Source organism: Leptopilina boulardi, unplaced genomic scaffold (assembly GCF_019393585.1).
Source record: "Leptopilina boulardi isolate dan_hultmark-lab unplaced genomic scaffold, ZJU_Lbou_2.1 LbouV2_371, whole genome shotgun sequence".
In the NCBI taxonomy this organism is placed as follows: Eukaryota; Metazoa; Arthropoda; class Insecta; order Hymenoptera; family Figitidae; genus Leptopilina; species Leptopilina boulardi.
Genome location: NW_026137942.1, coordinates 852191 through 869279, shown reverse-complemented (window position 1 = coordinate 869279; position 17089 = coordinate 852191). Strand labels below are relative to the sequence as shown.

At 27.2% G+C, this 17089-nt stretch overlaps 2 protein-coding genes across 4 annotated transcripts in view; one reads left to right on the top strand and one right to left on the bottom strand.

The window, feature by feature from the left end:
• Window positions 1-261: 261 nt before the first annotated feature.
• Window positions 262-5345, bottom strand: LOC127287505 (ADP-ribosylation factor-like protein 2). Its single transcript, XM_051314490.1, has 2 exons — window positions 5120-5345; window positions 262-1530 (listed from the first exon to the last, which is right to left on the bottom strand). Exons 1-2 carry the CDS (start codon window positions 5248-5250, stop codon window positions 1041-1043), a joined length of 621 nt encoding a protein of 206 aa, XP_051170447.1. The 5' UTR covers window positions 5251-5345; the 3' UTR covers window positions 262-1040.
• Window positions 5346-10605: 5260 nt separating this feature from the next.
• LOC127287490 (HSPB1-associated protein 1) overlaps window positions 10606-17089 on the top strand; it is a 66435-nt gene continuing 59951 nt past the window's right edge. The window contains exon 1 of one of the 3 annotated variants that reach the window (XM_051314452.1): window positions 10606-10760. In XM_051314452.1, the coding sequence (XP_051170409.1) occupies window positions 10748-10760 (13 nt within the window). In that variant the 5' untranslated portion in view covers window positions 10606-10747. The other 2 variants (XM_051314453.1, XM_051314450.1) reach the window with 2 other exon arrangements.

The window sequence follows — 17089 nt, the reverse complement described above, 5'->3', positions numbered from 1 at the left end:
ATCCTCATATAGATAGCAATATATGGTGCAAATATTATATTATTTTAATATATGCGGGGGCAACTTTTGCATACTTAATCCCCTATGCTCTTTTATCAGAAATTATATAAAAGTATTAAACTAAAATTATTCAAAAAGAAATGTTTTGATTTATGAAACGTCAATAACTTTATAATAATTTTCAGTAAAATTTCAAAAATAAATTAATCGACACGTTTGGATATTAAGATGTGATGTAATATAAAGATTTTTAAACAAATATTTCAAATTTATGTTTGAAAAATTTTTTATTCTAAAAAAATTAATAACTTCAGATAAAATGTCAGTATTATATTAGCCAAAAAGTTAAAAAATGAATTTTGAACTTTAGAATATACAAAATTGAATGTAAAAAATATATTAAGAAAAAGCTTGGTGGGACAGAATCATGCATGATTGCGTCAAGGTTGCATCGTGCTTACAAAAGTCTTTCAATTTGACTAGTTTGGATTCAAAACAAATTAATTTTTACTTTCATTTTTATAGTTCCGTACACAAAGTAGGAATCCTATTAAAATCATTTTGGCAAAAAAATCGTATAACCTTCTCCCATTTACTCTCACACAAATATACCTAGAATTAAAATGCCTTCAAATGACTATGTACTATGTTAAAATAATTCTAGTGGATGAAGGATAAAGTATTGAGACAAATAAAAATTGAACAAGTTATAAAAATGACAAAATAATAAATAGGAAGGTTTAACAATAAGTATAAGATAAATTTTTAGAAATTTTAGATTTAATTAATTAATTTTATATTAATAATTAAGAATTATATTTATAATAAATTGTATTTTAAGAACTTAAAGTTTCAGATATTTGAAATTTTTAAACTAATTAATATTTTTAAATATCTATAATTTACAAATTATTTTATTCTTCTTGTTGCACTTGGAAAGTTAAATTGGGTTTCGAATAAATTTAGAAGCTCTTGTAACATGAATTTAAAGAAAAGTTGTTAAGATAACGATTTTTTTCTTTTTAACATAAACATTTCAATTAATCCAAATAAAATATTCTTGCTGCAATGTCATCAAGGATCCAATTAATACCCTCAACTAAGTTTTCAGCAGAAACGGCGGAACATTTAAAAATTTGCCAATGATGGGACTTAATATTCGGCAATTCTAACACATCCGCGATTTCCGGTGCCGAAAGTGCACCAGTCAAATCTTGTTTATTAGCGAGAACTAACAAACTAGCACCTTCTAATCTTTCTTCTTGCAAAAGTTTGTGCAATTCGACTTTACAGTCCTCGAGTCTCCTTCTGTCTGCGCTATCCACGACCCAAATTAGACCATCCGTACATTCAAAGTAATTTCTCCAATAGGATCGTAATGATTTTTGTCCACCAACGTCCCATACATTTAATTTATAACCACGATGTTCCAAAGTCTTAATGTTAAATCCTAGCGTTGGTGAAATTGTATCTATTGGTTCCCCGTTTATCCTTTTTAAAACTGTCGTCTTCCCTGCATTATCTAAGCCTCTGCAAGTTTTAATAAAAACTTATTAATTTCATAATTAAATGGAATATAAAACCTTATTATATTAAGGTGGTTATAATTAGTTCGGTGTAAAAAAGGTACATTTTTTATAATTTTTTTCGGTAATAAACTCTAATTTATTTTTTTTTAAATAAATTTTTGGACCACATTTTTGTTAATAAACATTTTAAATTAAGCCAATGACAACATGTTCTTTGAGACCCCTTCCAAAATAAGTAATTTTGCGGTAGCCACGACATCTAACGACTGCTTCATCAAAAATAAAAAAACCAAATATTTTCTAGAAGTAGATGAGTATAATACCAGGGTGTGTAACAATTGCTAGGAAAAAAATTCCCTGACTTTTCACTGACTTTTCCTTGACCTAAATTACATTAAAAATTTTTTTATTTTTATCAAATAAAATTTATTTTGATACAATTAAATCATTTACCTGTCTATTGTCTACTAATTTCATATGTATTTGAACCAAATAAATAATGTTTCGTAAAAAATAAAGTATTTAAGTGAAATAAATAAACTAATTGGGGACGTATAAATATTCTCAACATTTAAGGGGGGAAACTCGTGTAAATGCATGTTTTTTCAGGAATTTTTTTTAAAAAACTGGTCAAATTTATTGAAACAAAGTAAAAGCATACCTTAAAGTACACAATAAGAGCTTTATAAAAAAAATTTTTATTAAAAAATATTACAAAATGGCGGTGTTAAAGGCGTTTGAAGTTGCATCCTTGATTTTGCGCCGTGCAGCCTACAGGTCACAAATCTCAACTAAAATTAAAAATCAAAATTTTTACCGTTAAAATACGCAAATACGCTTTGCATGACGAAGAGAAAACTAAAAAAAAATTTTTTTGGGAAATTTGGGACCATTTTGAAAAAAAATCACTTTTTTCTTTTATAAACAATGTTAAAAAATTTTTGTTAAAAAAAAGGAGCTCGTCATGCAATAGCCAGTAAGATAAAGAAGATTTGTAGTAAGTATGATTAAAATCGGTTAAAAATTGGCTGAGTTACATTGCACGGCGCAAAATTAAGGATGCCATTTTGTAATATTTTTTAATAAAATTTTTGTTTATAAAGCTCATATTGTGTACTTTAAGGTATGCTCTTACTTTGTTTCAATAAATTTGACCAGTTTTTTAAAAAAAATTCCTGAAAAAACATGCATTTACACGAGTTTCCCCCCTTAATTTAAAAGAATTTTTACGGCGTCAAATCTAAAATTATCAAATTTTTAGTTAGTAAAATTATATAAAGCAGATTTTCTAGTACATCGAATTTCAAATTAATACAATTTCAATTTAACGGAATTTATATGAAGAAAATTTGCATAAAGAAAAATTTTTTTAACAGAATTATTATTTTAGTAAATTTAGTAAATTTTTTTAAGAAAAATTCTACTTAGTTCTTTTTTTGCCAATTTTCCTCGACATAAATTTCGTTAAATTGAAATTATATTAATTTAAAATTTAAAAAAAAGTATTAGAAAAAATGCTTTACAAGAGTTCTGCTAAATAGAAATTCTTTTAAATCGAATTTCAGTTAAATGTAAATTGAAATTTTGCATAATATAAAATCCACTTTATACAATTTTGCTAAATAGAAATTCGATAATTTGAGATTCGACGCCGTAAAAATTTTTATAAGTTAAATGTGGGTATTAGCATTAAATAATAAATTATTCGTATTAATGAATAATTTACTTTATTTGAAGTTGAACCAATAAAATAAAATTGTATCAAATAATTTTCTTTTATGAAAAAAAAAATTTATATTAAAAAACCAAATATTTCACTTTAATTAATTAATTAATTGTTCCAAGTTTAAAAAATCATTTATTAGATTCAATAAATAGTAGTAAATAATTATTGAATCAATGAATATAAGATATATCACATGCTTAATAATTGAGTGTAAAGACCAACCTTTTAATTTGCATTTGTTTTGGGAAAAAAATTTTGAAGCTAATAGTTACTTCAATTTTTTCTAAAAAAAATTCAAGCAAATTAAGGAAATTGCCTGACTTTTCCCTGACCGTTAGACTCCCTGGTATAGCTCGTGATTGAACGAAGAATTTTTAAAAATAATTGAAATTTGAATTTTTGGCAGAGTTTTTTGTCACAAATTACGATTTTTGAGACCATTTAGAACATGTAAAATCGGTTGTAATCAACAGAATAAAAAATCATTTGTTCAATAACTAGTCAATACTATTTAAAAGAAGTGTGCCAAATTTCAGAAAAATCGGTTCATTAGCTTTTGAGAAATCGTGACTACCGACTTCAAAAATAGAGTTTTGAGAAAACAGCATTCAAAGTTGAATGATATAAACGTCGGATTTTCTTTATTATTTCATTGGATTCGATTGAAAATCTTTATTCTGGAGTTTTTGGTGTCGCTGATTACAAATCTGGTGTCACATTTATAAAATTAAAAATGATTCATACAAAAAGGCAGACTAAGTAACTAAAAATCAAGTGCACTATGTGCCGGTCGAAACAAAAAGCGTTTTCGAAAATTCTCTCTCATTCCTGGAGTTTTATTCAAATTATCATAAAACTTTGGGAAAATATTCTTGACATTTTATACTATCAAATAAAAAAAAAAAATTTGATTTTTTTGTTTGACCCATGTAACCCCTTAAGTCACTTTAAGTGAAAAATTCGCGAATTTATAGAGATTCAAAGTAAGAAGTGCCAAAAAATTAATTTAGACAAAAACTAGTTTGAAGTTCAAATCTACCATTAGTTCCCATGCTAATTAAAAATTAAAAATAATAATATTAGTTGTTTTAATTACAATGAAGTCGTCGTGACCGCATAATTTAACGTGGAATACTTAGTAGTTTCATTTTTAATAAAAACAATTTTAAATTTGAACCACTTTTAGAAAATTGCGATTATCTCCTAAAATAAAATCGACAAAGTGATCCCTTTTCATGCGTATTCTAAAAGATATTTTAAAATTTTATATGCTTGTATTTTGTATTTACTATTTGCTACTTACTTTTACTTGTATAAAATTGAAGTGCATGAAAGAAGTGTACCGGAAGCACAAAAATAAAAAAAAAATGTTCAACATGATATATTAATAGAATATTTAAAAACGTTTCGATTGATTTGAGAAATTTATTGAAGTTTCAAAAATTAAAACATTTCTTTTTGGATTATTTTAGTCTGAATTTTTTTTATATAAGATCTGATATATTCTAAAAAAAAGTTAGTTATTCAAACTTCATTAAAGAATTATTGATTTTTAAAAAAACATGAATTATTATATAGTTTTAAATGAAAAATGTTATTTTCTATAAAAAAAATTATATAAAAACATGATTTTTATCAATAAAAAAAAGTAAATTTAGAAAATTCAGAAAAGAAAATTTTAAAAAATCCTATTGAGTAGTTAACTGTGTAAACTAAATAAATGATCTAGTTTCATATTTTCAATGTTGACTAGGTAAACAGTTAAATTGCATTATTTAATTTTCATATTAAGTTATATTTTACAAAAAATTTCAAAATATTTACAATATCTTAACCTATAATAAGGTCGTAAAAATTCACTCACAACATAAGAATTCTCATTTCTTTTTCCTTTTGTTTTAATTTCTTTAATACTGTTAAAAGTCCCATCTTTATTCTTCCACTTTTTAAATTACGACAAAAATTAGAAGTAGTTTTTATCAAATTAAATGACATACAGGGTTTTAAAACATTTGGCTGTCATTTTTTCTCTTTTTTCTTTCTGCTGGCTGCTTTTCCGAATTGAAGGTCTCTCCACAATACTACTCCTGTAATTTCATGAATTTTTGCACTGGCTTAGGGTATGGGTATGGTAAAATCGAAATCGATTATAAGCAAAAATCAAATAGTAGGTGTCGATTAATCGAATAATAGCAATCGATTAGTAAGATATACTAATCGACAGTAGTCGAATACTCTATTCGATTAATCGGCAAAAAAGCGTGGCAAGTTTTGGAAACACATTTTGCCTCACAACATGAGCGGTTAATCGTCCCCGCCACAATCAGATTCTACAACGACCGTCAAATGTCTGTTAACGACTTTAATGGTTAAACCGGTTAAACTAAGAAGACAAGTGAATGATAACAAAGCTTTTACCCATGTTTTACCGCAGTAGTGTTTGCCAAAATTTTTAGGTAAGTATATTCTTAAATACATATAAAAACTTTCGAGAAAAATATACACTAATAAAATTTAAACTTAAAAATAATAGGTTATCGGAATCATGATACAAGCACTTTATTATTAAAATTGGTTAGTAGAAACAAGAAATTATGAAAAAAAATCAGTTAATTTTTTTCAGATTTTTTTTTCTTTCTCGAATATTAACTAAATAATTTTATACTTTTCAGATTTATTATAAAAAATTATTAAATGTTAATAATTTAATTTTATAATTGTTTGTTGAAATAAATGCTTTCTTAATGATAAATTATGAATTTATTTATTGAAAATTTTTTCGTTAACGCAATTTTTTACCTATTTATGGATTTAAAAAAATCGAATAAAGTCGAATATATTCGAATTTTAGTGTCGATTAATCGACTTCTTTTTACTGTTCTAGAAGATTCAATCGATTAATCGATATTCGATTACTTCATTTGGATTCCCATCCCTACTCACGAGCGTCTCGGACGCAAGTGGCGGTGTTTCGTACCACAAGTATAAAAGCACCTTTATACTACTTCGTGTGTGTATATTATTGGAATCCGGCTAGGGTGACTGGGCCATAAGTGACCAGTTCGCTAAATGGAATTGACTCTCAAACGAGAGCGCATGTGCTATGTGTTATGCGATTAAAATGGAGACATAGTTTTATTATTCATTGAGTGCGTAAAAATGATTAAATATTTACTATTTCATACTTATTATTTATGACATAACACATTATTATTGTTTTTAATAATAAATTAATTTCAACTGATTCTTTTATTTTATATACATTTTGAGGTTATTTTTTAGAAAGCGAGTATAAATTTATATAAATACATACATTTACAAATAAAAATTAATTATAGCATTAAAAAAAATAAGGTCACTTACCTTTAAACCCTTTGTTTATTCTTATTTTTTATAAAATATTTAAATACATAAAAAAAACACCTCATTATAAATCAACAATCTGTCGAGGCATATCAATAAAATACGAAAAAATTGCACGCAAGCGTGCATCCCTGGCGGATTGTGAAAACCGAGTTGTAACCGAATTGGGTTACGATTCGGTTACGTTTCGGTTCATTGTGAAATATTATCGTTAATCGACGAAATATGTAGTAAATAACTATTAGGAATGGTTATTATACATTTAGAGAGCTTATTTATGCAATAATAATAATAAATTAAAATATAATTAATTAATAATAAGTATTTTAAGTGTACAGTGCATACAGTTGTTGAATTACCATATACATATATGTATATTACCATTAGCGGCAGCTGTGATACGCGCGTTAAACCCTAGATGGCGTTAAGGATCACTTTTTCGAATGAATTTCTAAAATTAAGCCCTTGAGTGTCAAATGTGTAAGTGAATATATAAGTTTTAAAAAAATAGATCAATTTATTAAAACAACTTTTTTGATTTGTACAAATATAAAAAATAAATTTTTATAACGAACAAAAATTTTTTTAGGGAAAAAAAGTTTTTTTATGTCAAAATTAATGTTTCTCATTTCATTGAGGAAAAAAATTATTTTAAGAATAAAAAATTTTTTTGGAAAAAATTTTTTTTCAAAATTAATCTTTCTCATTTTATTGATGAAAATAAAAATAATAATTAAACAAATAACAAAAATAATTTTAAATAATAATTACAATAATAATAATTAAACAAATAACAAAAATAAACATTTTTTTCTTAATAAAATTTCTTTTTCTTCAATAAAATAAAAAAGATTAATTTTGAAAAAAACTTTTTCTCATTAAAAAAATTTTTGTTCGTTATAAAAATTTATTTTTTATATTTGTACAAATCAAAAAAGTTGTTTTAATAAATTGATCTATTTTTTTAAAACTTATATATTCACTTACACATTTGACACTCAAGGGCTTAATTTTAGAAATTCATTCGAAAAAGTGATCCTTAACGCCATCTAGGGTTTAACGCGCGTATCACAGCTGCCGCTAATGGTAATATACATATATGTATATGGTAATTCAACAACTGTATGCACTGTACACTTAAAACACTTATTATTAATTAATTATATCTTAATTTATTATTATTATTGCATAAATAAGCTCTCTAAATGTATATTAACCATTACTAATAGTTATTTACTACATATTTCGTCAATTAACGATATTATTTCACAATGAACCGAAACGTAACCGAATCGTAACCCAATTCGGTTACAACTCGGTTTTCCCAATCCGCCAGGGATGCATGCCTTCCAATCAACTCGATTTTGATACATTCAGTCTACATGTGTACGTGCCTTTGGGTGGCCCATAAGGCCTAAGCAGAATAGTTTCGCGAACGTGAAATATGAGTTAGAAAAGGACAGAGATATATTGGTATCCTTTTCTATCTCATGCATCTTGTTCGCGAACGACTTTTGCGAATCTATTGTGCGATGGCCTATAGGCGCTTCCTATGGAGAATAGACTACAGGAGACCAATTTCCCATGCATTTACTTCACTAAAATGGTGCCAAGATTCGTCGTAAGCTAAGACTAGTACTCAGCTTGCCCATAGGTGGCGAAAAAAACAGATAGATACCATCAACGTACACATGTCAAGAAATATCTGTTTCGATCTGTTGCTGTCATATTGTTTTGGAAAAAAAACCTGAATTTAGGCATATTTTTATTCAACTTTAAGGAGAGTCCAGAATACGGGTTTCTGAACGTCGACGCGTTGATAGAAACGCGTCTGTCTTAAGGAGCTTCTACAATAGCTCCGTTTGGCAACTCCAAGTCCAAGTTGGTTGCGCACGCATGGTGTTGCGACGTCCTCTGTCCACGAGAAATTTCTCGTGGGAATGAATGCTGATAGGCTGATAGGTGCACCAGCAAGCAACCATCTTGGATTTCCCCCACCCAACTTGAATAACCTTATCAACTTGGATTTGGAGTTGCCAAACGGAGCTATTGTAGAAGCTCCTTTATGGGACATCAATGGGAGAGACAAAGACAGAATGAAACGTCGACGTTCAGAAACCACTTATTCTGGACTCTCCCTTAAAGTAATTGAGATTTGAGTTACGTGAAATGTATGTGTACTTATGTTTCTTTGTAGAAAACATATTTCGCCTAAGCATTTAAGGAACTAATGAATATTAAATTACAGTTATATAAATATTAAAGTTATGTAAGAAATTATCGCAATGTAATAAACATTTTTGTTTTTATTTTGATAATTATTTTACCGTAAAATTGAAAAATTTATTTGTATTAATAAAAATAATTTTTAATAATAATTTTTAGAGGCCTTTCACAGTCTTTGAATTTTTATTTGGAAATGTAAAGTTTGAATATAATTTTAAATACATCTATAGTTAAAAAGTTTTCTCATAATAAATTAAGTTTAAAAAAATATTTTTGACACAACTTTAATTAAATAATTAATTAAATAATATAATAAATAAAATATATAATATTTCAAAAATTAACGAATCTTATAAACTCACAAAAATGTTAATCATAATTTAAATAATAATGGTATGGCCGCACTCTCACCTCTCGGCTGCCTGCCAGCCTGCAGGAGTTGTCATGACAACGTGTAGGAGTAACAGAGATAGTAAATTCAAATTTGATTTTTCTCTCTCTCTCTCTTACTCCTGCACGTTGCCATTACAACTCCTGCAGGCAGGCAGGCAGGCAGCCAGAAGGTGTGAGTGCGCCCTAACTTATATTAAATTTTAATAATAATAATAAATTAATAATAAATAAATAAATAATAAATAAATAAATTAATAATAATAAACTGCCTTAAATCGTCGGTCTTCTTTAAACTAAATTTATCTTGTGTATTAGAAATACTTCTTTTCATTTAAAAGCTAATAAAATATTAATTTGCCATAAGAAAAGCAAATTCCGTCATTGGGTTTTTTTTTATTTACTAGTGAAAGAACAGAAATGTTTTTTCACTGGTTCCAATGCAATCCAATGAAGGAACACCTTCAACGAATAGTCTGAAGTCATAAACAAAAAAAAACAAAATCAAATAGGTTAACACTGTTAGGTTACAATAATATTATTCTTGTATGATTAATTGTAGGTTATAAATGCAATTTCAATTAAAAATAAGATTCTGTAAACTTAGTTAAAAAATATTCATAATTATCATTAATTTACCTTTATTTTAGTATATTACAAACATTTTATTACTTTATCTTTGTTTTAATATATTTTTTAAATATATTTTAAATATATATTTCACATTGTTCTTTCACTGGATGCAGAAAATTCTGTCATTAGACAATTTGTTCTTTCACTGGTGAAATAGGTATGTTTTACTTATTAATTAAAACTTTAATTAACATCTTATATTTATGAAAATTAAATATGACCTTCACATTCTACACTTAATTAGCTTTCGAAAAAAAATTGGTAAAAAAATTTTCAATAACTGCATTCGAAAATAATAAATGATAAAAGTATGCATTTCCTTAAATGTTCTTTTACTGGTGCCGTTACCCTATCATAAAAAATTTTAAATACATAATTTAAACTAAAAATTTCCACTTTGGCGAATTTTAAACTTACCTTATACATTATTTATTTATAAATTTATTTTATATATTTCACAGAAAAAATGGGCTTCTTCCGGAAAACCATGTATCACGATGTATGCTGTTAACCAAGAAGCACATGTAAATTTCAGAATTATCAATCTGTTTTCAACGCGGCGTGCGAGAAGTTTCGGAACTAACAGCTTTCGACGAAAATTGGTCGTTTTCTTAACACTGCATTGGTCTCCTGTAGTCTATTCTCCATGGCATGGCGCTTCCGGCAACTTTCTCAGTCGTACTTTTCCCATTAGTTAGAGAGAGACACGTATATTACACTGCACATGCGCTCTCGTTCGAGAGTCAATTCCATTTAGCGAACATGTCACTTATGGTACAGTGACCTTGACAAATACAAAGTTGAGTCTCCTTATTATTACTTCGTGGTTTTCGAGTACAACATTCCATGTCTTTTTTAAGACAAACTTAGGAAGGAAATAATGTCTTTTATAGGTATGAAAAATAAAAAGCAAAAAGTTATAAATTATTTCACTATAATACAGGTAGTATTGCTTTGATAGCAGATGAAAATGATTAATAAAATTATTTCTCTGAAAACTGCTGGTCGCTGTGGTGTTCCGGGTTGTAATTATTCATTAAATTTTTTGTTTTTGTACAATTTAACCTCAAAACGGATACACTCGAATGTATTAATATACATTACATATGTGACTTAATTTTTTTTGAGGTCTTATTATAAGTGAAAGTTTTTCTAAAAAGTAACTAAATTATGGTTGCATCTTTTTAGATGCATATAAAATAGTCAAATTCAATTTTGTAGAAAATTCGAAATGTTCCCTAGGGTTGTCCTTATTTTCAAAATTTTCCTATTTTTATTATTACCGGCCAAAATTTTGTTCTAAAAGGAAAAATATGGTATGGGAAAAAAAACACTTTTTCGTAGATTTACTGTAGAATCATTAAAAATCAATATTTTTTGACTGGACTACTCTACTTTTCTTTAAAAATGTTCAAAGAATGACACACAATTCATTATTTATAAAACTTATTGTTCACTGTTTTTTAAAGGATCTCCAAAACTGCAAAAAAGTGAAATATTTCTTTAAAATTGCTTACTATTAATTTTATTCGATTTCTCTACTGGAATTTTTTATTCTTAACTAAAACAAGTGAGGAATAAATTTTCAAAATCTGATAAATCCATTTTTCAAAAAAATGGAGATAAATATAAATTTAATATTTTAAGGACCTCACAAATCTTCCTGTCGCTGTTAAATTTAAGAAAAAAAATTTGTTAACAACAAATTTTCAATTCAAAAACTTTTGGACATAACCAAGATGAGTTATAATTTTTATGTTTTTTATTAGAAAAAATTACCAATACCTGTAAATCATTAAATTATGATAAAGTTTAATTGTTATAGAATTAAACTATTACAAATTTTATATTTTAAAAATAACTGCAGTGGTTATGTGAGAAAATTCATTTGTTTCAATTTCTCGAAATAAGAAAATATGGATTTATCAGGTTTTGAAAATTTGCTCCTCAAGTATTATTGTTTGTATTTACATGACATACAAAAAATTTTTTAAATAATTTATAATTGTTATTGATCATTTTAGCGTTTAAGTAATTGAATTTTAGATTGTCGCTTGAAATTTATTCAATTATTATTTAATAATTTTTTTAGTTGTAAAATTATAAAAAATTGTTCTGAAAGAGATTTATTCCTCTCATTTTCCTTGACATTTTAAAAAAAGTAGACCTCAATCCGATTATTAGAACGGAAAATATAGCAGTTTAAAATTTTTTGTTATTATTGCAAATCTCGTAAACTAACAAATATTTTAAGCTGAAATTTACGTTAAAGATTAGTCTTACTATATATAACAAAATTCCAAAGTTTCATTACAATCGGTTAACCTACTCCGAAAAAGTCAAAATCTCACCTGGAATCGCACAAGTTGCAGTTTTTCTGAATTTTATAATAGATATTTCTCACAGATATATTAATCTCTAAGGTTAAAATAAATAAATATTTGAAAAATTTATTAAACAAACTATTGTTATTATTATTCTTAATATATACTTAGAGAACTGCAGAAATTAAATAATTTTACAATATTTTACAATTAGAAAAATAACTAATCAGATCTAGCTATCGAATATAAGAATTTAATGAATATTAAATTTCAACAATGTAAATAGACTTATCTCTAGAACTTTGAAACTTTTAGATATTAGAAAAATAATTTTTTTTCAAGCACATTCTCGAAATAAATTTTATTTTCTGCAGTATTGATCAAATAATAGAGAAAAAATTGCGTAACTTATTTTTACACATTGTTACATTGTACAGTGGGCCAGATTGAAAGAAAGCTGGTCAAGACCCCTACATGTGTTTAAAACTGGCTGATATTTCTCACTCGCAGGTTTTTGGGGTCGCTGAATACGAATCTAAGCTTAGTTTTTCAAAATTCAAAATGGCGGACAACTTTTTAATAAATTGATCCAATTAGTCTGAAATTTGTTACTTGGGGGGTTATTGGGGTCGCTGATTACGAATCTGAACTTAGTTTTTCAAAATTCAAAATTTCAGATTCAATATGGCGGACGACTTTTTAAAAAATCGATCCAATTGGCCTGAAGTTTCTTACTTGGGGGTTTTCGGAGCTTAGTTTTTCTAATCATGTACATAAAATTTAAATTTAAATTTTTTAAATTCAAAATGGCGAATCAAATATGTCGGAAAGATTTTTTTCAATTATTTAATTTTTATAAAAATTGATTGCCAGGGTTTTCTGAGGTCACTAATTGCGAATCTGAACATAGTTTAAAACCCAAATATATATTATGGGGCTGTTCACAAAAAACGTAACGCTCCTAGGGGTCAAGCTATTTGTTACAGTCAGCCAAAAAAATGGCGCTAATGTATGTAACTGTTCGTTACATGGGGGGAGAGGGGTTGAAATTTACCAAAAAAAGCGTTACGTATTTTGTGAACAGCCCTTATATTTAAATAAAATTTTGAAAAAACAAAATGTGTAATCTAATATTGAGAAATCCAAACATTTTTTTAAACCGTCAAAATATATTAAAAACCAATAACTTTTTTAAAATTTTGTCCACCATATTGAATCCGCCATCTTGAATTTTGAAAAACTAAGTTCAGATTCATAGTCAGCGACCCCAGAAACCTCCGAGTGAGAAATATGAGCCAGTTTTAAATACATTTATTAGTTTAATACTTACTTTCGTTCACAAACTATACGTCGCCCTATTGAAAATCCCCACATGGGATCCTATATATGATTCCATATAGGTTCCTTTATAAAAACCGTTATGAAATCCTAGGTCGACATAGGAATCCACAAAGAATTCCATGTAAAATCATATATGAAATTCGGACACGATTTGGTGTATGATTTCATGTAGGAATTTATGATGTTGTTTCTACATTGAAATCTATATGAATTCCTACATTATTTCCTATAATTTTTCTGGCATATGATTTTTGTCAATTTCCTTCATAATCAACTCACATCAAATCTTATAAAAAATATCATATAAAATTCTAAAGATTTCCTTATATAAAATCTTACATACAATTTTTAATATAGGAAACGATATGGGATTTCATGTGCATTCTTACATATGATTTCACATGGATTTATATATAAGAAACAATATAGGATTTCATGTGATAAATTTCAGTTGACTGTTTTATACAGAAGGCAGTTAACAAAAATTAAAAATTATTTAATTAAAAATTAAATAATATTACTGCAATTCATCTGAAAAGAAAAAAGATTGTGCTTTGCAATACACCTTCTGAGTTAAAGTCTCAGCTTATATAGTATTCAATAATGATCTCAACTGTGAGAAAAAAAATTTTTTCACCATCTGGCGGCGTAAGAGTGGAATAATTATAATTTACATTTACATTTCCTATGTAGGAATCCATGTGAGAACATATGCAGGATCTTATGCTTTCATTTGCAATTATTTATTTAAAAAAAACGCACCGATTTTAGTAAAAATAGCAAATTTATGTTTAATTATAAAAAATCAAGGTCACAATTCAAAAATTTTGAAAAACGAAATTCACTATTGGAAAGAGCATGAAAAAACCTTCAAAAAACATACATGCCAAAATCTTTTTTATTGCATTTATAGACACCCAACGGGAAATTTGCCCATGCTTACTATTGGTTCAATATTGGTCCACGATTGGCTGCCAATCTTTTTTTCTTGGTAAAACTGTTGGCACCCAATATTCGACCGCTAATGGTAAAGACTTGGGATGATCACGCCGTTGCCAATCATTTGTAGCTAATATTGTTCCATCATTGGCTACCAAGGCAAAAAACGGATTCTCAAAAGCTTGGTTATTAATTGGCTACATAGATTGGGTCAGTATTGGAAGCTAATCATTGGTTATCAACAATGGACCAATCTTAGTAGACAATTATTAACCAAGCATTTGAATATTCGTTATATGTCTTGGCAGCCAATGAAAAAACAATATTTGAGACCTAAAAATGGCAATATCATCCCAAAATTTAATAAAACGTGGTCCACTATTGTCAGTCAATAGTTCGACAAGAAAAGGATACAAAAATTTAATTCAATTCATTTCACATATGGAGATAATTAAAATATCTCCTGCCACCAAAAAAAGGCAAAGTGTGAAAAAAATTGAATTCTGATTTCAACGACAAAGAAATCTGTTCTTATATAGTGTGAGGGTAACACCTTGATTGCGAGTGGAAACGACTACCACTCACCCTATACACCACTTGTCTGAATTATTGTCGTGCGCGCATCTTTCGACGCAGCGCGGGAATCTTCAAATGTGATTTCAAACATTGTGTAAAAGATTTAATAATTTTTTATTACATTTTAAAAAATTAATATAATTAAAAAAATAAAATAATATTTTAAAAAAATTTTTTATTTTTAAAGAATATTTTTTTATTTAATCTAATTTCAAATAAGTCAAAAAATTTTTTGGGGATATTTTACTATCAGGTAGGACAACAATTTCCCCAAGTTTCACTTTTTTTCGAGAAATCAATTTTTTAACTCAGGACATTTCACGTAAAATGCCTTATATATATTGTTAAAAATATTTTAAAATAACAAAATTTTGACTTAACATATTTTAACAAATGGGAATAAAAAAAATTCTGATATACTACTGTCGGGAATTATACGACTTCTGCTATCCGGAATAATCCTGAAAAATTTATGGAATTTTCTTTTAAATCCTGGAAATCAACCAATAATTATGAATATATTATATCCCAGTCAAAACTTTAAAGTTTTGTGATTTGCTTGATATTTATTAAATTGTTGTCCTATTGGAAAGGAATAAACTTCTAAAATATCAACTAATTAAAAAAAATGTAGGGGGGTATACAAGTTGAAATTTTTCAAAAAACAGATTTTGGGCTTTCATTTTCTGAAAGTAGAGTATTTTGAATTTTACGGTGTATGCGGGAGGGTTGAATATTAAAACCCTTTATAACTAAGAAATAGGTGGGGGGGGGGTAAAAATCTAATACTTGGAGTAGCAACCTTTTCATCTGTAGAGAGAAGGAGTTTAAATCTTAATTTTTATTGGCAAAAAAAATTATTAGTAATACTAATTACTTTTTACCTATGTCATAATAAGTGCACTACCACATATAAAAAAGGCTGTAAAATATTTTTTTATTAATGCCATAATTTAGTGCTCATTGAGTGCTAATTTAATGTCAAAAACAAAAAATTTAATGCTGCACCCAGATAAAAAATTTCATTGATTCAAAGAAATCAGTTTCTTTGACGTGTTTTTTTTCATTCAAAATAAAATTTTCTTTGAAAAAAAAGCTTTTTAGTTTCAAAGAAAATTGTGCGTTAAATCAAAGAAATTCTAACATTGATATAAAGACAAGGAAACATTTATTTGAATTGAATAAAAAATTTCTATTTACGAAGATCATTTTTCTTAATCAAAGATAATTTGTTTGAAACAAATAAATTTTCTTTGAATCAAAGAAAAATTTGTCAAAGGAATTGATATCTGTGAATCAAAGATATCCTTTTTCTCGGTGTGTACATTTTTTTTTTAATTGTGGTGGCTCCAGTTTAACGTTAAGGTAGCGCCACCACATAAAAAAAAGCTGTGAAAAATTTTATTTATGCCATAATTTAGTGCACATTTAGTGCTTATTTAATGCCAATAATTGTAGGCTTCCTTATGGCTACACGCATAGAAAAAATTGTTGTGGCAGTGAACTATTTGCTGTCACATCAAATTACATTGGCTATTATAGGGACAGCTAACAAATTTTCTGTGAGGTCAAAAAAGTTTGCTGCAATAGTAAATTTTTAAAAATTAAAACTGATATTGACTTGGAGGATTGATAAATTCATACATATTCTACACGGAAAAAACAAACTAACTATTTTAGCACCAAACTGCTTTATCCTTTATTAGTATGCAATTTCGTTTACCTATTAAAGTATGAAATAATGCTTTTTTAGTTTAAAGTAAGTCCATACTAAATAAGTATAATGGTTATACTCTTTTAGTAATAGTGACGTACTTTAAAAGCATAAAGTTGATGCCCGCGAAGTACGACATATAGTCTACCTAAAATAGCAAGAGCTTCTTCCTTTTTGGTGTATAAATTCTTGCAACCTGCGTTTTGGCCTATATCGATATATCAATGGTTGGAAGGAGAAGGAGGCGTGGCCAAAACGCAGGTTGCAAGAATTTATACACCAAAAAGGAAGAAGCTCTTGCTATTTTAGGTAGACTATATGTCGTACT

Coding starts and splice junctions, on each gene's coding strand:
- LOC127287505 (XM_051314490.1), bottom strand. CDS start 5,250: ATGTCATTTAATTTGATAAAAACTACTTCTAATTTTTGTCGTAATTTA. Junction 1,531..5,119: donor GAAATGAGAATTCTTATGTT/GTGAGTGAATTT, acceptor TAAAACTTGCAG/AGGCTTAGATAATGCAGGGA.